The sequence below is a fragment of the Aristolochia californica genome, unplaced genomic scaffold, assembly GCF_029961685.1.
Source record: "Aristolochia californica isolate CCGP_79_NKW_82.1479 unplaced genomic scaffold, dmAriCali1.0.hap1 SCAF_12, whole genome shotgun sequence".
In the NCBI taxonomy this organism is placed as follows: Eukaryota; Viridiplantae; Streptophyta; class Magnoliopsida; order Piperales; family Aristolochiaceae; genus Aristolochia; species Aristolochia californica.
The window spans coordinates 26,035,456-26,060,828 of record NW_027181793.1 but is presented as its reverse complement, the minus strand read 5'-3'; the positions used below and the strand labels follow the sequence as shown (position 1 = coordinate 26,060,828).

At 40.0% G+C, this 25,373-nt stretch overlaps 3 protein-coding genes across 3 annotated transcripts; 2 read left to right on the top strand and 1 right to left on the bottom strand.

The window, feature by feature from the left end:
• Positions 1–692: 692 nt before the first annotated feature.
• On the bottom strand, positions 693–3,662 carry LOC137946082 (heptahelical transmembrane protein ADIPOR2-like). The gene is made up of 4 exons (XM_068792258.1): positions 3,061–3,662; positions 2,857–2,949; positions 2,701–2,749; positions 693–1,657 (listed from the first exon to the last, which is right to left on the bottom strand). The coding sequence occupies exons 1-4, from the start codon at positions 3,312–3,314 to the stop codon at positions 986–988; spliced, it is 1,068 nt and encodes a 355-aa protein (XP_068648359.1). The 5' UTR covers positions 3,315–3,662; the 3' UTR covers positions 693–985.
• Positions 3,663–7,473: 3,811 nt separating this feature from the next.
• Positions 7,474–11,815, top strand: LOC137945810 (protein YIP4b-like). Its single transcript, XM_068791851.1, has 4 exons — positions 7,474–7,744; positions 8,500–9,062; positions 10,880–10,954; positions 11,228–11,815. Exons 2-4 carry the CDS (start codon positions 8,574–8,576, stop codon positions 11,486–11,488), a joined length of 825 nt encoding a protein of 274 aa, XP_068647952.1. The 5' UTR covers positions 7,474–7,744; positions 8,500–8,573; the 3' UTR covers positions 11,489–11,815.
• Positions 11,816–14,510: 2,695 nt separating this feature from the next.
• Positions 14,511–16,661, top strand: LOC137945711 (AAA-ATPase At5g57480-like). The gene has a single exon (XM_068791698.1). The coding sequence runs from the start codon at positions 14,927–14,929 to the stop codon at positions 16,454–16,456; it is 1,530 nt and encodes a 509-aa protein (XP_068647799.1). The 5' UTR covers positions 14,511–14,926; the 3' UTR covers positions 16,457–16,661.
• Positions 16,662–25,373: the final 8,712 nt, after the last annotated feature.

Sequence of the window (25,373 nt, the reverse complement as noted above, 5' to 3'; positions counted from 1 at the left end):
ATTCAACCCTGCTGGCAAATGTGAGCTGTTTTCATTGGTCTTTGTTCTGGATAAGCTCTTCTTCTCCTTTGTTACTTGCAGATGGCATCTTTTATAATAGCAAATTCCACATCCGAAGTCTCATTTGACAGCAAGACAGAATGTTTGGCTCGATGGAATGCTTTTGTGTCTTAGAAGGATATGTTACTGCACTTCTGTGTCAATGTTTTTAAAACTGACTCGATCACTGTCCCAATCCATGAAGTCTTCTCCTCCTATCTACAACAGAAAGAACAGAACAGGGGTGGGGTGGGGGCCCTTGGAATATTTGCAAGGCAGAGAATAGGGTGGGGCACCATGGAATTTGTATTATAGGAAAATAATTCCTCACCCTCCTCAATGGGGGAACCCCTTCATTGTTTTAAAGAATGTACGGGGAGAGAGGGAAAAACTTCCCATGCATGACTAAGGTTCTAAACCTACATGAGGTTTTACATATGTCTAATTTGAACTAGGGAGTGGGTATGGTTCAATCCGATTAGCCCAATCCAAGTTTTCTAACACGGGTTTTTATTAGCTTCATTTATAATGTTTATTAAATTTCACTTTCTAAAAAAGTTAATTACATGTATAACCTTGGAATATGACGCGATTTCTAATGCATCTTTGGTGTTCGAAACAATACTTATAACCTTCCCAATATCATAAACATACTTTTGTGCAGTGTTGTGAGAGAGAGAGAATCCACTGTTACCGAGGTTTTCTTGTACATGGATTTGTTATCCGTGGCACTCTCTGCGATCAAATAATCCCAAGAATAATAAACCTTTTGTTACACACTACAAAGTATAAAATTATAAAGGTAACGCAAAAAACTGATAGACTACCATATATATTTGTAACAAAAGTGGACCGACCTAACGTACCGCTCTGAAGTAAAAAAAATCTCAAATGACGCTCCCCCCTAAACGATAAAAACCACTCAATGGCGCCACCCTTATGTCAATCACAAAGCACCGCTATCCCTCCAATCACGCAAAACGAGGGACGCCTTGCAGTGCGCGAGTGCCCCCGCGATGACGAAAACATGGAAGATCTGGTGGCTGTGGCCGGCTATGTCGAATGCTCCCGGGCGCCACCTCTCCGGGACACGGCTCACGTAAAACCCAGCACCCGTGGCGTAAGCTAACCCCATGAGCACCTCGTAGGCTAGCGCCAAGTGGCAATCCCGGTGGGCCCAATTTATGATGAGCGCGTGGACGGCCGGGATGACGCCGGAGAATCCCATGACGAGGAAGAGGGTAGCTCTAAAGCGGCGGAAGCGCGGAGCAGAGAGGGCCGGGGCGAGGAGCGTGACAACGGCGAGGAAGCCGAGGACGGTGATAGAGGAGAGATAGAAAATGCGAGCCCATGGGTGGTGCAGGAAGGCGTAGTAGATAGGCGGAAAGAAGGAAGCAACGATCATGAAAGAGATGCCAGCGTAGTCGAGGCGCCAAAAGAAGAGATTCAGCCTCTTCGAGTGACAGGCAAGCAGGTGAGAGAGGGAACTGCATGCCAAGCACGTCATGGCTCCCCCCAAGAAGACGAACCAGGGCCACCGAGGGACCCCTGCGTCGCTCACTCTCGCTGTACCCCTATGGGTGCTGTTGGCCCCTGAGATGTTACCGGGAAGCAGTTCCTGTCATTGAACATGATTTGATACGTCAACTTCTCCAACAATTCATCAATAAATCTCCATAACGAATTAAAGTATGAGTTCCAATTTGGCTTTATACAGATCACTATTAGACAAGAAGTGCAGTTCGTTGGTAAAGTTTCAGAATAAAAGCGTCAATGTTCAAGAAATCCACTTGCTTTGTCAAAGTTGACAGTTCGGAAAATGCATCAAATAAGCATCAATAAATCCATAAAGACTTCTTCAAAGAGGCCGGCCAGAATTAAGGACCAGCTGCACATGGGAATACGCCAACCAGTTTTCTTTTCCAGATCACTAAAATAACTCAGAGAAGAAGAATAAGATGCCAGTTATCCAGCTCAAGGATTTCCGTAATATGGCCAACTGGAATCTTTAAATCAAAATTTTAATGGAGTGGACAACACGATTCGAGTTCACATTTGAAGTACAAAACTCTCCGGGAGGGAAGTTTTGGACAACGGAGAGTTGGTTTGGTTCCTCTATACCTAGGACATTCAATTTAAGATTACCCAGAAAAAAAAAAAGGCAAGGGACAGCCACTGATGAAAAGAATTCACCTTTTCTGTCACAAGCCTTAATGTAAAAATTCCTAGTAAAAGACAAGTTGTACAAAATATTAGAGAGAGACACGACTCCCGTTGTCCATTTCAGAGAAATTTATGTACGAATGGCTTTGCTTAATGAGATGAGAGAGAAAGATATATTGTTTTCGGCTTCCTCTCGCATCCAATCCAACGACACAAACATTACAGACCCTAACAGAAACGACAACAATCTCTAGTTTTCGACTTCCCAAAGCCCCAAACACTATTTTGAGGAGAAAATAAATTTTAGAAAACGCTACAGCTCTGGCACTAAACAAGTCGATTTCTACTAAGATTCAGATTGTCTTATCACGTGGAGATTAGGATCATGAGAATCTGTGATGATCAACCCGGATGGGAGGTGCTGTGATGTGTGGTAAAACGGCCGCTCTTCACGGGAATAATATGGGGGCTACACGAGAAAAGATTGAAACAACTTACCGGTAAAAAAACGTCTGATATATTCTTCACTAGAGGCGTCGGTATCGACCTGAGAAAATGAGTAAAGATACTTGTATAAGGAGCAAGGAAGAAGAAACACAACAATGACAAAATAAAATTTGGAGAAGGGAAAAAGAAAACAGGAAGATATTTCACCTTGAAAAATCGTACAAAATTTCTCTAAGTTCTGGAATCTCCATCGAACTCAACACCGCCAGCGCCAGGAAAAGCATAAATCCTCCGAAATGTCTGTAGGCAACGAATTCAACTCATAATTTTAGAATCTATAATTTGCAGAAAATTTATAAATATTCAAGAAATGAAGGAAAAATCAGATAGAAGCAGAAATTTTATGCTTACGTCCAGATATTAAGCGTCTCATTGTGCCAAGAAAAGAAGCTAAAAAATGCCTCTTTCAGCGGCCATTCCGACCGGTAATAATCCAAAATAAACTCATTATCTTTCAAATAATCCGGCAATGCTTCATACTTCACCAAACGCCTCTCGAACCTCTTCTGCTTCTTTTCTATATCCGGTTTCGCCATGACTGCCGAACCTTCTCCGCACAAACTCTTTTCCTTCCTCTTCCTAACTTCTGTCTTCCTCTCCTCCATTCCTCCACGGGCCCAGCAAGAAACCACAAAGAGAGAACGGGGCTCGCGGCGAGGAGGATCAATCCAACCACCCGCACTCCAAAAGGCAACACCAACCTCTCCGATTTCCGATCCAACAAATACCTGAAAGTCGATCCCTGAGACCTTTTTTTCTCACCTGTCACGGACAAGAATTCCTGTCAACTTTCAGATACCTTTTGGCGGATAAGAAAAAAAATGGCCCCAGCGGAGGGGGCTTGGCGATGTTTTCCGGCGTCTCTTTGCCTTCCTTCTTTGCAGGAACGCAAGGGCGAGAAAAGAGAATCCCAAAAGAGCGGGGCCGATACCGCGATTTGTCCAGAAATGTCATTCAATTTCACCGGAGATAGGGAAGCGTGGGGGCGCATTTAAAAAGCCAGGGAGAGGCGATGGGCGGTCTGCATGATCCGAGGACTACCCAGTTCCGTGGCCTTCCAAAATCTATGGCTTCGTGGATGATTAGAAAATTGACACCGATTGTGTGGGGCAGTGGGGATTTATACGCTTGCCCGTATTCGCGTGTACGGAAGTTGTAAAAGAGAAAAGCAGAGTAGATGACAGGTTGGCAGGTTGTTCACCGGTACGATTTCCGGATAAGAAATATCCAAGAGAAGGGTCCGAGTCCGACACATTGACACGCGTAATTCCGGCAGCGTGCGGCAGCTTGTTATCATCTGGAGCGGATCCCTGAGGCGGAAGATTTTCGGTTTACTTTCCCGCCCTTGCCGTCGAACTCTCGCATATACAAAAATGGCACTACATCTTTGTCTCCTTTATTTAAATGTAATAATTTTGGCAATATGTCCAACTCATCGACACATGCAAAAACGAAGAGAGAACAACTCATGAATGACATAGCACCACTATTCAACCACACACGATAGGTTGATTTATTAAACCAAGTAACATCCCTCATTGTAACGTACAAAAGAATGAAAAACCCAATAACGACATATTAAGAAGAAAAAAGTTCATGGGAAGAAAGTCATCTAACTGAGATTAATGGATGTTGGTTGCCAAAATGTTGAGAATTCAGTTGAGTTAATGAAAAGTAACCACATAATTGACGTTCAACCAAACAGTAGGAGGTGTTTATCTCGGGTTCAAGTCGTTCGCCTAGACGGCTAGACAAACAGCCAAATAAGATTAACATTCATAAGAGAAGAAAAAAATGTTTAATGTAGGTCTTCCAATCTATCTCCAGTTGTCTAGCCGTCTAAAAGATGCACTCTCAAAAAAATCATGAAATGGAAGGTTTTTTATATGACCAAGATAGGTTTCTAATATCTTTAAGTGACAAATCTAAGTAATTAATAGTTCATTAAAAAAATTTAAATATTTTTTCATGAATTTTAATCTAGACTTTTCAAGATTTTATAAAAGACAAGACGTCCATTCCCTAGCTAAACGGTTCCATTTTTTAACGTTTAAAACTAGCTTATTTGTTGCCCCAAGATTTAGCTCTCTCGATTCCTAAGGTAAAACAATCACTCCCAAGTACTTTTGCACTTTGAAACCTAATTTAGAAATTGAATTTGATTTTATGAAAAAAAGCATGTTGCCTAAGTGTTAAGCATTTCTAAACTTATAATTTGAAATATTCATTTACTTAACATTCTTGTATTAAAATTATTCCACTCATACTTTTGAAATTGTCTTATATATTATAGCATTCATAATATTTAAAAGATTTTTTTTTTTTGTAAAGTATTTTTTTTTTGGATTGGTTTTCAAAATCCAAGCATTATTGAGCTTAAGACTTTGAAATAATTTGATTGATCCTCATCTAACAAATCTAAACTTAAGTCAGTGACTAGTAAGCCTATATTGTGAAATCGATTTTAAAATTTAGTTGCTTTAATTGTTGCCCCTATTTCAAAAACTAGTCCAAATTCATACAGAGTTTAAATTTGGAAATCTGATTAGATTAAGACCCAATTGAGTTGTTATATACATTAAGTATTTAGGATCGATGTGTTTATCTTAATGTACTTGAACTGTGATATTTGCATATCAAGAGGTTATACTGAACAAAAGTGAAAGCAAGTAACGCCTTTAACAAGGCAAGATTGTGTTTATCTCAATTAGCTAGAGAGAAGTTACGTGTGGGTTAGGAGAAGAGATCACGAAGTCTTACTACTACTGATGTTGAATTGTAAGTCCTAGAGTAGGCTGGCGCCTGGCGGTGCTACAAATCTTGTTTTTGTGTTTAGGTCTGGTGTACCTAGTGAACTGCTAATGAAAATCCTTGTTTGGGGTTTTGGCAAGATTGCTTAATTAGTTATTGAAACTTCCTTTTGTGTACCTAGTTTGTTGTTGATTCCTAAGTGAGGGTGAGTTGTTATAAGTTGGCTGTTGTAGTCAATTAATTGACATAACTCCCTACATAAACGGCATTATATTTTACTTTAGAGACAATTTTAGTGTAAGTTTCATTTTGGCAACCCAAGCATAATGAAGTTTTAACTCCCGGGTGAAAAGTCTTTTGAAGTGGATCGGTAATCTAAAAGACGATTATAAACTATTATGAAATTTTTGTATTATTTGTGGTTTGAATGCTTGTGTGTGCACCATTGATTTTAATTTTATTGAATTACAATTAAGATTGTGAACACAACAAGATTAAAGGAAAAATTGAAAGGAGTTAAATTTAACCACAAAAGTAAACCAACCTATTCTTCCTTCTAGGTTTGTTCCTCACTTAACCTAATACAATATATTTTGATAAGGAAAGTGTTAACCCGAAAGCCGGAACCAAAGAAGATTAGACAAACTTGACTAAACAATAAAGATGGGGTTAAATTGTGGGCCCTAATTTCTTTTTATGTTTCTATTTCTTTTCTTCATCTCCTTCAATCCCCTTTGGCCTACTCAATGTCCATGACAATGAGGCCATCAATATTGCGCAAACCCTTCCATCCCATTTTATGTTATGTGAAATAGCTAAATTTGAAGATCATGGTCCCTATAGACGGCCAAGGTGACTATAGTCACTTCCTGTTCTCTCTCCACTTCTTCTATGCTATTAACTTAAAAAGAGAAGGGATACAATCTTTAAAGCCAACCTTTGTTGTATCTAACTTTTTTTCTTTGAAAATTTATATTATTTATAATAATGTCATTTATTTCATTATATTTATAATAGTACCGATGTATGTTTGTTTTATCATAAATGATTAAAACAAGAATCAATATTAAATTAATACTAATCACGAATACATGGTGTTAGAAATAAATGTAGAATAAGAAAAAACAAGTTTATGCTATTTTGATAAACCGTGAAGAAATGTTAAAAATTGGATGCACCTAACTTAGATTGACTTAGATCTATATATGGTTTTCCAACATTCTAGAGAAACAATTAGGCCTTTTAATCTCCTTTGCTACCCTTACCTACCTTGCCTACACATATGAATAAGTCCAATTGAGAGCATTACAATTGTTTGGTTACAAAACCATTGAACCAAGTGAATTGCCTAGCTCTATTTGGTAGCATTTTGCAACACTTATTTAGTAGTATTTATATGCATTTATTTGATTCCATAAAATTTATCTAGTTGACTATTGAGAGGTAGGCGTTATAACCCCTGTTGGAGCCTAGTACTCAAAATTTCATTCGGATCATAGTGAAAATTAAAGCTGATCGCTTAGAAATTGTTATGACTAATGACTACATATGGGTTGTTGAATTTAGAACCATGCACTAACAAAATGTCACATAACTATATGATATTATGTGTGTATAATGTATAGGATGGGTCACTACATTGCTTTAATTTGATCTTATGAATTTGCACAACTTTTATATCAAATAAATGATTTTTTAGAGTGAAAATGATCATATAAATCATTTTTTATATATATTTGTCCACTTTGGAGGTTTTATTCCAAGGAAAACTTGTATAGGGGGTAAAATCATAATATTAAGAAATTAATAAGTCCGGTAAATTATTGATTAAATTCAAAATTATGAATATTTTGATTATAATAAATAGTTTTGTTAATAACTATTTTAATTTTTTGATAGTCCCGACCCAACTTGGTTAATCTGATTCGGATTTTCATATATTCGAGTCGGATTCCAGTCTGTGTCGGAAAACCCCGGCAAGAAGTCGCTCCGCCCCTAGGTGACGTAATTAACAACTCATTCGTTTTCGTGCGCTCCTATGTATCGGCCTGCCTCCAACTCGTCGAGAGGCAAGATCTTAGCCGTCCACTCAATGTTTCGAGGAAGATCTGGAAGTGCTCGCAGCCCGCGCCATAGGCAGTCGTCGTCTTTGTGCAAATTTCTATCATTTTTCAATTTTCATTCCTTATTGGCTAAGGAGGGAAATCAGCCATGGCGATCTCTGTATGCGGGAGAGGATATGGTCCGGTCCTTTAGCTATTTGTAGAGCACACTCCTTGTTTCCGTAAGTTCTCGAGTTCTTTTTATTTTCATTAAGATTTTTTGGGTCTTAAAGCTATCGGCCTTTTTTTTTTTTTCTGTTCGGATCTCGCTTAGAAATGTCCTTCTTATGATTTACCTTCTATTTAATTCAACATATTATGCTTATTTGTTCTCTTGGTGGAATTATTTACTCCTATTATGGCTTTCTGCGTGGTAGTTTCGGGTTTTCGAGCGAGATCTGTAGTGGGTAATTTCTTGATTTGTCTGTGGGGTTAATTCCCTGACTTCGTCTGCTGCAAAATGTGCCGATCTTTGTGGAATGGACAGTCAATCTTTTGGTTGTGTGCTTAACTATTCTTAATTTGGATCTTCGTTGGCCTTGTTTGGTCAGTCGTCAGAATATCCATTCAGCTGCCTCGATTTCCACAATTTTGTTTTGTCAAATTGATAACTGAAGTTACTGAAGTTTTTTGAGGAACTATATTGGATTTTCTTGGGGATACCGCATTTTCTGTATGACTGTTCTTCCTTCACCTTCAATTTTAGGGTTTAGTTATTATTCTATATCCTTTGAACCGATATTTCTGAATGGAATCTGTCACATTATCCGTCTCTAGCTCTTTTGGTTTACTTTTTAAGTTTGAGTTATTGCAACATTTTGAATTGCTTTTCTTTGGAAATTTGCTTATACAATTATGGGATCTACTTGATTTTATTTTTGAGTCTTTATCTGGATGTTGACCTGTTATTGATGTCTCCACGGTGTTGGTTCTACAGTTCGTACGGGATTTGTGCTCTTGCTGACGGATTCTAAGTTCTTCGTATCTGAAGCACTTTCTACTCAAATAAAGATGTCACATAGTGATACTGTTCCGCTCCACCCATCTTCTCAGTCGGATATAGATGAAATTGAGAACCTCATACATGCCAGTGTACAGTCTGGGACAACAACAGTGCTACCTGCTCGACCCCCAAGCCCACCCAGAGCCTCAATTCCTGTTTACTCGTCACCCTTCGTTGCTTCAAATATTCTACCTCCATCATATGAAAAGGCTCCAACTCCTCCACCCCCAATTCCAGGAACTCCACCAACTATTACGAATGACCGCCAGAGTATTGCAGCCTCTGGGTTTGGTTCATCTAATACTCTTACCGAGCCTGTGTGGGATACTGTGAAGCGGGATTTGTCTCGAATTGTTAGCAATTTGAAGCTTGTGGTTTTCCCAAATCCATATCGTGAAGACCCTGGGAAAGCTCTTAGGGATTGGGATTTGTGGGGACCCTTTTTCTTCATCGTGTTCCTTGGTCTTACTTTGTCATGGTCTGCATCTGTGAAAAAGGTAACTGTTAAACTTCTTGAGAAGTGTATGTTTTACCATGGTAGATAATTACTTTTGCATCTGAGATACGTTGCTATAAGTTTATAATTTGATCTTTTATCCATATGTTTGATTGTGATGTACATTCTCTCTCATTTTTCTTGCATTCAAACAGGCAAAAAGATATGATTTTTAAATTGGCGCTTGCGTTGCTTAATTTCTCATTTTTCTGCACCTAGTTTTAGGCTAAACTACCCAAATTCTATAGCCTTGTTTATATTTTCAATGCCATCCAAAAGGAAAAAAAATACTTTAGATCTTTAGAGTGGATTACCCTTTGCCTTCTCTTGTCCTAGTGACAGCTGAAACTGTTCTGTTGCTATTACTGCCACGCATATCATTCAGACAGGTTTTTAAGTGTCATTTTAATTGTCTACTGTCAGGTGGATGAGTTTACTGAATATGGATTATTGTTTTTGAAAGGTGATGAAATTTAACGAGAAGGAAGAAATTACAAATCAATACATATCTTAGCCATTATGCCAAGATCAATCATTTGTAATGGGGCATATCCCGAAAGGAATTGGAGATTGTACATAATGAGACTTTACTATGCACACCCCCTTAGCAACCTTACCTGAAAAGCTACTTGCTGAGCACTTTGTTTCTAAACAGTCCATTGACCAACATATCATGAATTTCATCAAATATGTATTATAATCTCCATACTGGATTGAATTTGCTCTTAAACTTGTTTATTACAACAGGAAAGTGACCTCAGTAACTAAAGGAAAAGAAACCAATCTCTAGAAATTCGTGGCCCAGTAAGAAGAGATATTTATCTGTCTTTGTTTCAACCAACAACACCAAGTTGATGAGAATAAACATAAAGAATGAGACCCTTAAGAGCCTATACATACCTTTCCACGATGAGCCACTCCAGGTGTAGCTGCTGAGCCTACTGCTGAAGTTTAACTTGATAGCACTTATTTGGGAAAATTCCAAATTTGAATTACTAGCAGTTGGATTGGAAGTGTCATCAAGTCCTTGATGTTTGTAATGGCATAATGCAATATTAAGTGGTTCCATGGTGTGGACAAATTACTCTGATATCGTAAATAGTGTTGCGAACTTATGGTTGATATTCGATGTACTTTTACCTAAAATTTATATATTTTTGGAGAATGTGTTCTGGTTTTATGGGGATAATTACCAAAACTATATCTTCAACTTTCTAAAACAAGTACTTGCATAAGTAGAATGCTGATATTCTGTTTCATCCTCAGTTTGTCAGACACCTAACACATCTGTAACTTTTGTGTTACATGGATAGATATAAATGCCAATCTAACCTTGTTTGAGTGGGATAAAACCAAGGGCTTCCAGTTGTCCACGAGTCTTCAACTTGGAGCTGTTAGTCTCCCTTTTCTATGTCATCAAAGTTGGCTAATTAGTCCTATTCTTATTTTGTTTTTCTTTCTTTTTGCTTACGAGAGATATGATTGGTTTGATGGTGATCAGGTTTTGAATTTTGGGAGCCGAAATTGTTAAATATTTCTTGAATAAAAATTTTTAAGTGTTCGCATGCTTTGCTGAAGATTGAGAATATCAGCTGATACATCTTAGGTGTGGATCTCGATATGATTCTCCATCGGATGTATCGACCTACTGGAGCAACTAAGTGATTTGTTGCAGCTGATTGTTCATATGGATTTTGTGGGTCTTGAATATGAAACACTTTTACTGATCAAGAGAATTTGGTGTCATTTTGGAATTTGTTGAGCTTTAGACTTTTTTTATTTCTTTAGCTTAACAGTGTTTTTGGCTTGTTGGTGCAGTCTGAAGTTTTTGCTGTTGCTTTTGCTGTCGTTGCAGCTGGTGCCATCATACTTACTTTGAATGTCCTCCTGTTGGTGAGCACCTCTTACTGTGAAATCTGTTTCTTTCACTAAAAGAGAATAGGAAAAGAAGGAAAAGATAGATAAGATGAATAGAGAATCTCTATGGACATCTGTTAGCATTTAATTATGGACTATAACCTTGAAATTATGCATCTTTTGTCCCGAATGAGATAGTGGCACTTAGGTTGGTTACATTCACAAGTTGAGCTTGTTGGTGTTGCTCTATCTTCATCTGTACATTAAGCGTGTGATGTATTTTTTTAATTCATGTTTCCACTTTTCCAGGGGGGGCACATAATATTCTTCCAGAGTCTCAGTCTTCTCGGCTATTGCCTGTTCCCTCTGGACGTGGGAGCCCTGATTTGCCTTTTGAAAGACATTATCATACTCAAAGTAGTGGTGGTGGCTGTCACATTAGCTTGGAGCTCTTGGGCTGCTTATCCGTTCATGAGTGCAGCTGTCGGCCCGAGAAGAAAAGCATTAGCGCTGTACCCTGTTTTTCTTATGTACATCTCCGTTGGTTTTCTGATCATTGCCATAGATTAAAGACAGAAATATGGGCTTTTTTGGTCATAGGATGCTTTACCTGCTTGGCATGTTAAATGGCATTATTCATGATCACATACAGACAGAGATCACCGATATATCCAAATTATTTTTACATCACATACAGCAGCTTTCAGAAAGATTGTTTTTCATATCTACGTTTCCACCTTACTCGGTTGGAGGCACTTGGGACGTAATTGAACTTAAAAGAGTTGCACAGGTCAACCCAGAGGGCAGGAATCTGTGTTTTGATGGTCTTTTAACACGTTTGACTGTAAAACTGAATGGTTGAGGTACATTGTCAAATATGACCCTTTTTGAGTTTTTGGTGGCTGCTCTTTAATCTATAGATTTTGATAATCGAATAGTGCAGGTAAGCTAGCTGCATTACGGCGGTTTTAAAGCTTTAGACAGAAACGTAAACAGCGCGTTGGGTGTCTGAAATCTGGCTTTGATAGAAAAAGCTGTCTCAGTCGGTTATGTTCCTGGTGATCTGGGATGTCTCAATGTTGGTGGTAAGATCGGGTTGAGGCCCTTAATTTAAGCGGCCTCTTAATGGGTTTTTCATGCTAGTGCTGAATTTTATGAGAAGAAGCATTCTGCAAATGTCCTTCCCCATCCTCATAATGCTACCGATCGTCATACTCGTAGCGATCTGTTTTTGGCAACAGAGATGCACAGAATAAAGTTGATCTTACTCGGCTAGCGTACGGGCATTGATATATGGATAATGGAAATGAGCTGGGAAATTGGCAGGCAATGGGAAGAACAGCTTCCGGTACTGTCCCTAAGCAGAAAAGGGCACTCTGGATCTCGTTAACTATAGATGTAAGACTACCGAAGTGTCCTCTGTGTGAACTGAACGAGACATGTAAACAGTGACTTGGGGCCTCGTCTGAGTTAAAGTTATCAGTGGGAAGATATGGCGAAAAGAAGGAAAATAGTACTCATAGCAAGACTTTGACCTAACAAGCTTTATTCGGACCTGCCATTTTTAGACTATATTTTAGTAACGTGCAAAATATTTATTTATTTATTTATTTATTTTAAAAAAGGGTCAATGAGAGACTTCGGACATACTTTTTATTGTATTAACATAAAAAAGTGTGGCTTTTTATATCATTTTTCATGTCTAAATGACTAAATGAGCAGTGTAAAAATACTTTTAAAAAAAATAAATAAATATTTAGCCAAAGCGACAACTTTTACACGTGCTTTATAAAAGTAGGAGATCTGAAAGGCGAAGTTGGTAAGTGCAAGCCCGCTGCAGGTGGGTCTCCGTCAAAAGACTCAAAAACATGTGTCAACAACACATTAAAAGCTACTTTTATTTATTTATTTTATTTTTATCAGTGGCTCTGTCAATCGACTTCCTAATTGTCTATTCCTCATTAGCTTTGCTAAACAACATTTTCAAAGGGTTTTACCGCTGATTTAAGAAGCTCAAAAAGTAATTTGACGTGACTCGTTCAAGAAAAAAGTAACTCAAAAAAAATGATTTCAAATCCAGAAAGCCGTCCTTTTGATTCCATCGCAAAAACCAGCAGAAATGAAAAGACTCCTACAGCTCTCCTACCCTCCACTCATTCGCCCTCTCTCTCCTTGGGTTTTCCCTCACCGGACTTTCACAGTACCTCCAACCAAAACCCCTCAAAGAGGAACTCAACAGACTGGCAGGTCTACTACTTCTTTCCTCCTAAAAGGAATCTGAATAATAAACTTTTTTCTCGTTTCTGGCTTTTCTGCACAGTGAGAGAGTATGTGAACGGAGCGGCCGAGCCGGCAATGGGCTTCCTTTTCCTTGTGGGGTGAGCTTTACTTGCTTGCATGGGTTTTGCATGGAGACAATGATGAGTGAGTCAGGACTGGAACCCGAAAAGGATTCTCGAGGATAAAAGTGGCATGCCTGCATGGGACGGAGCGCCATTGAAAGACGAGTCGCCGAGGGAGAGAAAAGGTCTCTTTGTAATTATCACACCAGCTTTGCTTCCCTAATCGATAGTTGATAATCTTAATGGGGGCGGTTGGTGACCTTGATTCAAACAAAATTGAGAGCTGTTTCAGAGCCTGAGACAAGGGAAGAGAGGATCAGGGCCTTGAGCACAAAAACCCATCAAAAGAAAGCCATCATGCAGCCAATTAGATCCTGGTTAAGAGTCCTGTGAGAGAGACAGGAGACCTTAAATCGGGGTGGACAGGGGCAGCCCCAAAGGGAAAGAGAAAGAGAGATGAGAACATCTTTTCTCATTTATTTACACACTTTCCAATCCCACCAAGCTTGTGCATTAGCAAGTTATTAGATAAGATTTTTAATACAAAAAAGGGGTCCCTTTCGTTCATTTAGTTTGTGTTATGGTCTGAGGTTATCTGCAAGTTTACATGCATACATCTCTATCAGCCTGCTTTTTAACTTTTAGATTTTAATTTTAATTAACAGCATGAAATCTGCCACCCGGTTCGTTTGTCTCTCCTTCGTGACCATGGAATAAGGAAACGTAAGGGCTTTCGTTTTTTGCGTTTTTCCACTTGCTATCTCGCTGAGCTACGAGACCCGTCTTTTATAAAAACAAAGGCCATCTGGCATCTCCCAATTTCCCATGAATCCTTTTCTCCTCTCACTCTCTCTCTCTTGCCAATTTCTCTGGTTTGAAACGAAAGATGCCATCGCCCATTTCTGACCTGCAACTTCTATGTCTTCCCTTTTCACCTTTTTACTTCGATTTTGTGCTTTCTCTAATCAACAAGCACCCCACCGAATCCACTCTCCTCCAACCACAGTACCTTTTGAAACTCCTCTTTCTTTTCTTTTTCCTTATTCACTTAGAACAGAGAATCGATCGAGATATCGCATATTTTTTCCGTAAATCAACAACAGGAGGAGGCGCAGGCAGAAAAAGGGGAAAAAGAGACAGAGAGGACAAAGTCCTTATTTCGAAAGCTCCAAATTTCTGCATTGTCATCGTCTGTCCTATAAATCGAATACAGGGAGTCGGAAGAGGAGTAATCAGATTTCAGACACATCTCTTCAGTCACCATAAATTTTAATTTCGCCCTCTTTACTCCTTTTTTCAACATCCAATCGGAACGATCCCCAGACTCCCGTCCCCTCCTCCATCTGCTTATAAATCAATCACTGACCACAGCCAGAGCGGAGGAACGCAGAAAGCTTTTACAACAATCTCCCATTTGAAGTTCAGGTTCAGGTTCAGGTTCAGGGTCAGGTTCTTTCAAACTTCTTACCCAAATTTTTGAGGATCGACACTTTTTGTTCTCTTCTTTGCCGGAATCGAACATACCAACCCCAGCAAAACTTCTGCTGCTAATCTCGAAGCAATTCATATATTTCTTTGCCCAGACATCCAAAATAACCAGTAAGAAGTTCGGAGCACCCAAAAACCATTAATTTCTTGGCAGCGCCATCCTCGGAAAGGAACAGAAATGGAGTTCTGGACTTCCTTGGCATCTCTAATGGGGGTCTTCGCTTTCTTCCAGACACTTCTCCATGCCGTCATCCCTCCGGAGCTCCGGTTCGCCTCTATCAAACTCTTCCACCGGATCTTCAACTACTTCTCCTCCCACTGCTACTTCGACATCACGGAGATCGACGGAGTCAACACCAACGAACTTTACAATGCTGTCCAGCTCTACCTGAGTTCCTCTGCCTCGGTCACCGGCTCTCGCCTCACCCTCTCCCGCCTGCTCAACTCCTCCTCCTTCACCTTCGGTCTCTCCAACAACGATCGCCTCACTGACACTTACCGAGGAGTCCACGCTTCGTGGGAGCACGTCGTCACCCAGCGGCAGTCTCAGGGGTTCACCTTCCGGCCCGTCCCGGACGAGAAGCGCTGCTTCACGCTGCGGATCAAGAAGAAGGACAAGTCCCTCATTCTCGACTCCTACCTCGACTTCATCATGGCCAAGGCGACGGAGATTAGGCGCCGGAACCAGGATCGCCTCCTCTACACGAATTCCCGAGGCGGGTCTCTCGATTCCCGAGGCTACCCATGGGAGTCTGTTCCGTTCAAGCACCCGAGTACGTTCGAGACACTAGCGATGGACCCCATGAAGAAGAAGGAGATCATGGATGATCTCAAGGCTTTCGCTGAAGGGGAGTCGTTCTACCAGAAGACTGGCCGCGCATGGAAGAGAGGATATCTTCTGTATGGCCCGCCGGGGACTGGGAAATCTAGCATGATCGCTGCAATAGCGAATTATCTCAGTTACGATATTTACGACCTCGAGCTCACAGAAGTTCACACCAATTCCGAGCTCCGAAAGCTTCTGATGAAAACCACGTCAAAATCGATTATCGTCATTGAGGATATCGACTGCTCCATCAATTTAACCAACCGGAAGAAGCCTAAAAGCGACAATGTGAGCCCCATCGAGATGCGAACCGGGATTAATTCGTCGGAAGACGGAAACAACAACACGATTACTCTATCGGGTTTGCTTAATTTCACGGACGGGTTGTGGTCATGCTGTGGGAGCGAGAGGATCTTCGTTTTCACAACGAATCACATCGAGAAGCTGGACCCAGCACTCCTTCGGTGCGGCCGTATGGACATGCACATTTTCATGAGTTACTGCTCCTTCGAGGCGTTGAAGATCCTGGTGAGAAATTACTTGGGGGTGGATATGGACGGCGACGACTTCTCTGATGGGTTGGTGAAGGAACTGGAGGAGGTGATAGAGGAGGCGGAAATGACCCCGGCGGACATCAGTGAGGTCCTGATAAAGAACAGGCTGAACAAGCAAAAGGCCATGTCGGAGCTGCTGGAGGCCCTGAAGACTCGCGCGGAGAGGCGGCGCACCGCGTCAAGCGCACGGGAGGAGAATCCGATGGAGGAGGAAGTTGAAGTGCAGGAGAAGAGAGAATTGGAAATGCCGGTTGAAGGTGACAGTGGGACCGACGAGGAAGCCTCGGGTAAAGCCAAGGAAGGTGGAGAAGGTGAAAAGACGAACTAAATGAACTTAAAAAGTCTCTCTGAGAATCAAATTGAATTTTTCTGGTCAGAAGTGAAGAGGGGAAGGGAACACAGATGTTCTGAGGGAGAGATGCTAAGGACAGGTAGTTTTTTTTTTTTTTTTACTGTTTTGATCCATTTTCTTTTGAAAACCTTGTTGCAGGCAGGGGTTTGATAAGAAAGACTGTAACAAAGAAACTTTCTGATCTCGGCCTCCCTTCCCATCGCTTGGTTTATCGTTTTTTGTTAGATTGAATCAGAGCAATTATGAGATGAAACGCAGTTGCACGTGAGTTGTTTATCAGTGTTCCTTGATGTGTCATCTATGGGGAATTGGGAAAAATAAAAAGAGTATACCTTTATTTATTACATCTTCAATTTGTTTATTCACTTGAGGAATTCATTCATTATATATACATCTTGTGATCTGGTTCCTTTCATTATTCCCCTCTTGCCTCCAATCCATTTATCCTCAAATGAATTATCCTCAAACGTATTTATTCAAATAAAAAATGTTTAGTTATAATCAAAGATTAAATCCTTAAGGTTTTATGCAGTTTTTATTCTTTTTAATGAATGGTAAATAAAATGATCTTATATATTTAATCAAATAAGAATTTTTAATTCAAAATTTATTCACATAATACATTAAACAGCCATATTTACGTTTTTTTTTTTATAACTGATGAATGAAAAAGAAGCGGGTGCAGGAATATGAATGAGTGTGTTTTGGGGGGTTCCTTCGAATACTCGCGAAGGTGCGGAAAGATCCAAAATGTACCACGTGAAAACAACGTGGCGATGCGATCTTGCGACGGATACGACTTTTGGGTGCTGCGCCCTTTACCCTCCCTAAGAAAGCGAGCGTAGTGGGTGTGGCCTTTTGTGTAGTTAGTCGTGTCCGTGCTCGAGTTTGATTGACGCCCAAAACTCATTCGTAGAGAAGTGATTTTCATCGAATTTGTCGCACTCGATCAATTATCTGTCGGTTAAGGCTTCCATTCAACATTCGATATGCTCGACGCCATGAAAAAACACGTACACATTATAAATTAGTTCAAAAATATACCTTTCCTTTCAAGGTAAATTTGGTGCCAAATTTCGCTGAATCTTATTACTGTCTCAGTGAAGCAATTTAGTTTAATCAACACCGCCGTATTGAAGAAGACGGAGATGTAGTTGGTAGATGAGTAGCCGTAGCTCGAGGAGAGAGCAGAAGAATACAAGAAAAAAAAAAAAATTGGGTCTTCTGCTTATCAAGTCGGAAGCGAAGGGTGACGATCTGCTCCGTCCTGAAATCAAATGAATCTCACAGGACAAGACAGCGTTCCACAATGAAATCAAATCAAATCAAATCAGAGAAAAACAAAGAAGCATCAGACGGTACTTGGCAATGGCAGCTGGGACTTCCTGGTTGGTATTATTATGCTGATAATGGCGACGCTTTTGCAGGATTACAGCTTGGCGTCTCTCGAGCGCCAGTCATCACTTCGAAACCATGGAAGCGTGCATGGGATTCTATCTTGTCAGTGAGAGATGGACAGAATATAGATTTGTTCGTTTGATTGGTTGCTCGCCAGTCGCAACTGACAACTGGCAACTGGCCACTGGTCCTTCCCCTTCCGGGAGTCCGAATCCAAAGATTTCAGAGGTTGTCTTGTACCAAGTACTGGTTTGGACTTGTTGACGAACAGTTTCGTACTGGGTCTTGGTGAGGCCAGAAGCGCCCAAGCCATCCTCATCCTTGGGTCTTGGAGAGCATGGTTGCGTATCGGATTTCCGGCATAGGTTTAGAGTTTATGATCTGGCATCGGGTTGACAATGTAACAACTTTTAAAAGTATCACAAAGGTACATGCTACGGATTGACCCTTTCGGTTACATTTTATAATGTAGATATCAACCATCTCTTAAGTTAATCCATCTCCTCTTAAAATTTTAGAGAGATGATTTTGAGTATTTTTTATCACAATTTGGTCGTTTTCTTCTCATGCTAGAGAGCTAGAGATGAAGGACCTGCCAAAAAAATAATTCAAGAAAATGTCCAACGTATTTTTATTTATTATATTTTATATTTCGTTAAAATTTTAAATAATTCTTCAATTGGCATTTTATTAGTAAAGGATAATTACCCTAATACATTTGTTGGATATTTCAAAGTGCGGTTTTTTTTAAATTTAATATTAATTTTATATTTATATTAATAGATTAATAGTATATTTGATTAGTTCTTATGTTATTACTATACTCTATTATACATTCATAAGATAAGCTAAATATAAAGCTAATTACTTAAATTAATTAACATTATACTAATTCATTCATTGACAATATATTTATAATAAGTATTTAATGGTGTTATAATTGATTTATAATAAAGTAAAGTTAACAAGTCTATTGGCCGAAATATAAACTCTATTGGCCAGTACGTATCAGAGGTCGTGACCGTGTCGAGAAACAGCTGCGATGCGGAAGAGTGGAGATTCTTTATCAGACACTACATTATCTGATTATCGATCATTTGTCTCCTTCGAGGGGAACTGGGTGGCGTGTTTTGAGTATTCCGTGCTGTCCCATCCATCGGTTCTTGTACACTCTGCAGCGTTGAGTAAATTTCGAGATTCAGAGGAAGAAGAAGCACAGCTTCAATATAACCTCCAAGGATTAGTGTAGAAGATGAGAACCGGAACATCATTTGAAACTTCTAATGAGCCTCGCTGAAGGATCTGGTCTTATTAGTTTACCTGATGGGTATGAGATTCTCTTAGGAGCTTATTAGTTTTTTTTATTGTTGCATTTATCTATTACATATAATACAGAGAGCTTTGATAGAACATGAGAAAAAAAAAGAAAAGGGGTTGATCTTTTACCCGGAATAATTGTTGGGAATGGGAACCTCAAAAACTTGATGTTGTAGTAAAATATCCTGATTCATTTTGGTCCAAATCCTTCTCAAAATCAAGGGGGGAATGTCATACTGTTGTCTCCTTTTTTATAGTTTAATTTCTGATATGAAACCTGTTGCTTTACGAGTTTTTGTTATCTGTGTTGGGGATTTCGGGATTTCTGAGATATGACGACGGCAAGAGGGAAACAAAGTGGGAGATAAAATTTGATTATTCACTGTAAACCTAGGTTACAAGAAGTTAAATACTTCGTACAGGAAATTACATAAAAGGTCTAAACAAGACCAGTATTTACAATCATGTCCCGAATGAAATTGGGACCCCACAAAACTCCTCGTCCCGATTCATGAAGTAGAACCCTCAACCAAACCTGCTTTGTCACGACAAGCTTCAAGCTTCAAATGAGGTAAAGACTTTGTCAACATGTCGGAGCCATTCTCACTCGTGTGGACTTTCTCCAATATCAATACTTTCTTTTCAAGCACATCATGTATCCAATGATGACGTAGATCAATGTGCTTTGATCTTGAATAAAATGTGGGATTCTTGCTCAAATGGATTGCACTTTGACTATCACAAAGTAACACATACCTCTCTTACCGAATGTCCAATTCTTGAAAGAACTTCTTCATCCACAATAGTTCTTTGCATGCTTCGGTGATTGCAATGTATTCAGCTTCAGTTGTGGAAAGTGCAACACATTTCTGTAGTCTCGATTGCCATGAGACAGCACCATTCGCAAAACAAACCAAATAACCGGATGTTGACTTCCTCGAGTCAACATCTCCGGCCCAATCGGCATCTGTACATGCCTCCAGAACTGGTTTACTAGCCCCGTAACAGAGACAATGACCAGTAGTACCGCAAATATACCAAAGAATCCATTTCACAGCATCCCAATGAGCTTTTCCAGGGTTGGAGAGATAACGACTTACCACTCCAACAGCATGAGCAATATCCGGCCTTGTACACACCATTGCATACATCAATGAACCGATCACGGATGCATACAATACCTCATTTCTTCTTTCTCCTTTTTATCCTTTAGACAATCATCAAGTATCAACTTGAGATGACTACCAAGTGGAGAAGAACCCGGGTTTGCATTTGCTCATATTAAACCTTTCAAGCACCTTTCCCAAATACCTTTCTTGTGACAACCAAAACTTGCATCTTTCCCGATCTCTAGTGATTCTCATACCAAGAATTTGCTTAGCGGGACCTAAATCCTTCATTGCAAACTCATTCCCAAGTTTTTCTTTCAAAGCTCCTATCTCCTTTGTATCATTACCGACAACCAACATGTCATCAATATAGAGTAAAAGAATAATGAAATTATCACTAGAGTACCTTTTCATGAAAATGTAATTGTGTCTTGCTGAAATTGTTGTCACACATAAAGGATTCAAATCGTTTGTACCAGTTTCGCCGGTGCTTGTTTCAAGCCATAAAGGTTCCTCCTCAATCTGCACACCAAGTCCTCTTTGCCTTTTTTCAGCAAATCCCTCGGGTTGCTCCATATAGAGCTCCTCCTCCAAATCACCATGGAAAAAAAGGGTTTTCACATCAAGCTGCTCAATCTCCAGATTCAAACTAGCGGCCAAACCAAGTATAACCCGAATAGAGGACATCTTGACCACGGGCGAGAATATCTCCTCAAAATTAATCCCCTTCTTTTGATCAAATCCCTTCACAACTAATCGAGCCTTGTACATCTTGACCACGGGCGAGAATATCTCCTCAAAAACAGAAGATGATGGATCAGGAGTTGTAACAGTTGAGCTTAGAAAGATTTCAGATATGTTAACAACCTTAATAGGTTTAAAACTTTGTACTTGTTCTTTCGTTTCTTACCAGGACTAGTGAAGCTTGGATTTCATAGACTTGGTTCTAGAAAACCTCCTAAAGCTTGTATTGCTAAAATATGTAACAGTTCCTGGAAGAAAATTGAACTTTTTTATATTCATTAATGATGAGTTGACGGAGATCCTGATTCGGAACTTGAGTTGTTGCTAAGATAAAGGCCAGAAAAATAGATTCTATCCTAATGTCATCCAGCGTTTTGGGTGAGCTGAACCGGATCGGCCGATTGTACTGATGCCTACTCCTTCAGCTTTTTGTCCATATCAAAGAACTACGAAGCAATAATTTCTATGCAAGGGGTTCAAAAATCATTATCAGCTTCGTTAGTATGGACTATGGGAGCACCTGAAAATCCAGCAGTGGCAGAGAACTGAACACTGAAACAAGTTCCAGGCAGAATTTATTTGTATCGCTGTCCTCGAGATCCAGTCCCTACCGCCGACGCCAGGGAAACCATGCCCATTGCCAATTATCAAAATCCTAGCTTCACTAAACAACAGTTAACTAACATAGTCAATATTATTCTTCGTTCCTGTATTCTACGCTAACATGTCAACACAGTAACATATCAGTTCCTGGCATAAGACTCGGATGGAGAGAATTGCAATCCAGAACGACTGAAAGAATTCAGCATCCGCCCAACCGATCATGGGAATGGAGTTCTTCATCGATTTCCATCTGTGCCTTCGCACATCATGGAATCAGTCAACAATGAAAAGAACACCTTTCTCACTTGAGCACGAGACAAGATCAAATTAATTAATGGAAAACGGTGGTAACCTTTTATTGATTATCAGACAGAATAATACAATCTGCAAAAGAGACCTTTTCTCAGTTTATGTGATATGGGAAAGCAATGGGTCTTGTGATAAAATAACCCAACCCATATCGAAAAATAGACAATCTATTTACATTTCAGTTCAACCCAAAGAAAGAACAAAAGAAAAACAATCGCACTCCATGGCGGCTTTTTATCAAACAAGCGCCCCCACAGCCGTGAAAACCGAAGACTTTGTGTACTGTTCATATAGTTACAAAATAAAAATAAAAACTAAATAATGGGAAAAAGTACTTGATCAGTAACCACCCAATGGATCGAAGAAGAAACAAAGAAGGCCAGCGCAGTGTTCATTCCGAAAGTGTCCGCTCCAATCCGTTCCCTCGCAGATACCGGAGCTCCAACGACACTTGTCGCTCCATCTGAATCCGTTTGTAAAAATTCTCAATAAACGCCTCGGCTCTCTTATCAATATCATCACTGAGCGTCCTCTGGAAAGCAATCGGAGGCGAACCCGTCCGAAAATCTTCGACTTGGACATGGTCGGCCGCACAGTCGAGAAGGCCTTGTGGGTCGCCGAAGCTCAGCTGCCGGCGGCTGTAAGTCCTGACCATGGATCGCACCCGCCACCTGTGAATGTTGAAGCTGAGCAAGAACCTGACCTTGCGAATGGCCCTTCTGAGGCGGCTTAGCGGAAACCAGTTGCGTAACACCATTTTTTTGTTCGGCTGAAACGAGAGAAGTGTAGAGAGACAAGAAAAGTGAAGAGGGTTCGGTGGACGAACTTATTTATAATGGGGTTAGAAGGCGATAAGGGCAAGGAGAAGGGAGGAAGGGAGAAAAGCAACTCGGTTTTAGGAAGCAGCTTGGAAGTTTTCAAGGGGGATGCGTAACAAAAACGATTTTCAGGACCTTGAATTAGACAACTGTATGATTCGGCTGCTTTTCTGTGTCTTGGGCGCTAAGTTTTGCTGGCAGCGGTTCACTTGGTGAACCGGTTTATGGAAAAACCTCGTTTCCGAAAATAAGGAAGACGTCCCAGACGCGAAATTTTTGGTGAAGTGCATGTAAAAAAATAAATTATATATAGTTAAAATATTAATAAAAAATCATATTAAATACAACCATGACAAATTTTAAATAATAGCAACAATCGATGTCAATTAATACTACCTGAACTTCTATCCAAGTGAAATAATAAAAACGAAACATCATTATCCTTCTATTAGTCGCTGATTATACTAAAATCATCGGACCGGACCGGGTTTAGGCGTTTAGCTCCCACAAGCGGTTAATATAGTTAGATTTAAACGCCATAAAACAGCTAGCTATCAAAATCTCGGATTATCCGACGGGTCACAAGATACAAAATAAGATAATGTTTTGGACCCTTCAAAGAATTTTGATAGGAATTGTAACGGGAGAAACATGACGAGGTCAGAATGAGAAGAAAACGGCGTGTCCTCTTATGTTGATTTGGTCCTGAGTCCTGACCTCAGTTTTCTTTTAATGGGCCCTAGTGAAGAACTCTTGGGCCCTGTCATTATCGTCTTCTCAGAAATCTATTGGATGGGCCTGAGTGACCAAATGGACTTTCCAGTCCAGGCTTGGCCATAAATTGACTGTATAGTATTAACTTTTAGATTTCAAATATTATACTACCAAGTATCAACCAAACCCTTATGTGTCAATGATATGGATGGACAGTTCCCGCCCACCAAACTGTTGTTCCCAATGAGACAAATTTTACCTAACCAACTTCGTCGGTCAACTTAAGTATTATAATTTCCATGTCTCAGCCATGTCCTGGATGTAATTGAACTATGTTCAAACATACCAGTCCAGTTTGGGTCAAATGAACCACAATGAAATTACCATTTGTCACTTGACAATCTTTACTTAATTCTTTTTTTGGGATCAGAGAAATGAATGATATCTCTCTCCTTATTTCTGCCATTTCCTCCCTTTCAATCAAACTTCTCATTATCATAAGAAGGTAGTTTTAATCCCCATTCTCCACCAAATCAAACGATATTATCACCAATGGAGCACAAATTACCTTTCTATTTGCTTACCAAAGTTGAATTAGGCACTTGCCTTATCGATTTGGACATTTTGCCCAAACAATAATTAAGTGTTTCTCGTATAGAAAAGTGAGACTCATTTCTCCTGCTTCATCCCCGGCGTGATGAGGAGGTAAGAGTTAAAACCCTGTGGAGAAGATGGGGAGGGCGAAGTCGTTCGTCTTCTTGAGTAAATAACTCATGCTTACTCTCTTGGATTATATTCACTTCCCATTGATGTGTACATGGTAATTTTTCTTCGTCAATTGACTGAGACCTTTACGTTGATTTGGTCCTTCTCCTTTACTGGAATTCGGTTACCAGTAAACAAATCGAACTGCTATGTCATGTGATTGCTACAACCTGTATCTATGAACCACGCATTGTTATTCTCATTCAATGCAAGCTTATCAGTAATAAAACATTTTTCTAAATCTAATTCACTGTCACCCGACTTAGCTATTGCATAATAAGTCTTTTCATCTTTCTAAAGCTACAAGATTTCTCTTTTTTTTTTTTTCTTGCTCTTGTGATCTACAGAACTCTGTTTCTCACCCTGCTCTTCTGTCTAAAGCTACTGGCCAACCTACTCTTATAGCGAAGCAAAGTCAACTGACACTAGCACTAACTCCGCTTATTCGCCTCAGTCTTGAGTGTAGGAAACTCTTTACTAGAATATAATATTTTTATTTTAAAATAAAATTTTAATGATTTATAACTTACAAGAATCGTTCACCATTCACCAACCAAGAACCGTTTGATATTTGAGGTTACGAGCTCTCTGGTCAGTGCCCAAAGAGTTGATTTGACTGGCCAATCGTGTTAATCAGAAGGTACATACATATTTGTAGCAATTATTCGTGTTAATTGGGTATTCGGGATTCCATTGTCCTGTTTCTCGCCCTAGACATTTATATGTCTACTCTCTACGGTGTCCAAAATTGGGCAATAACAAATAGCTTTAGTTGAACTGTTGATGTCAGACCACGCCACGACCAGGCCAACAGCGCTTGCGTTTGTGTAGTAGGTGAAGTTCTCCTGCTCCGCCGGACTACCGGCACTCATCTGCTAGTGCTCTCCTCTGGTTGGTGAAATCCTTCGTGGCCCTTCCTCGACGCTTTCAAAGTCAAACACTGGGTCCCGCATACCTACACTCCCCTACCAGCGACCACGGACCACCACCTCCACCAAAAAAGAACCCTCACCAACCCTCCTTTTCCCCCCTCTTACCCCCAATAAATCCCATAGTCCCTTCCTTGTCCCTTCCACCTCTGTTCCCCATCTCTAATATATTACCCTCCCTCCTCCC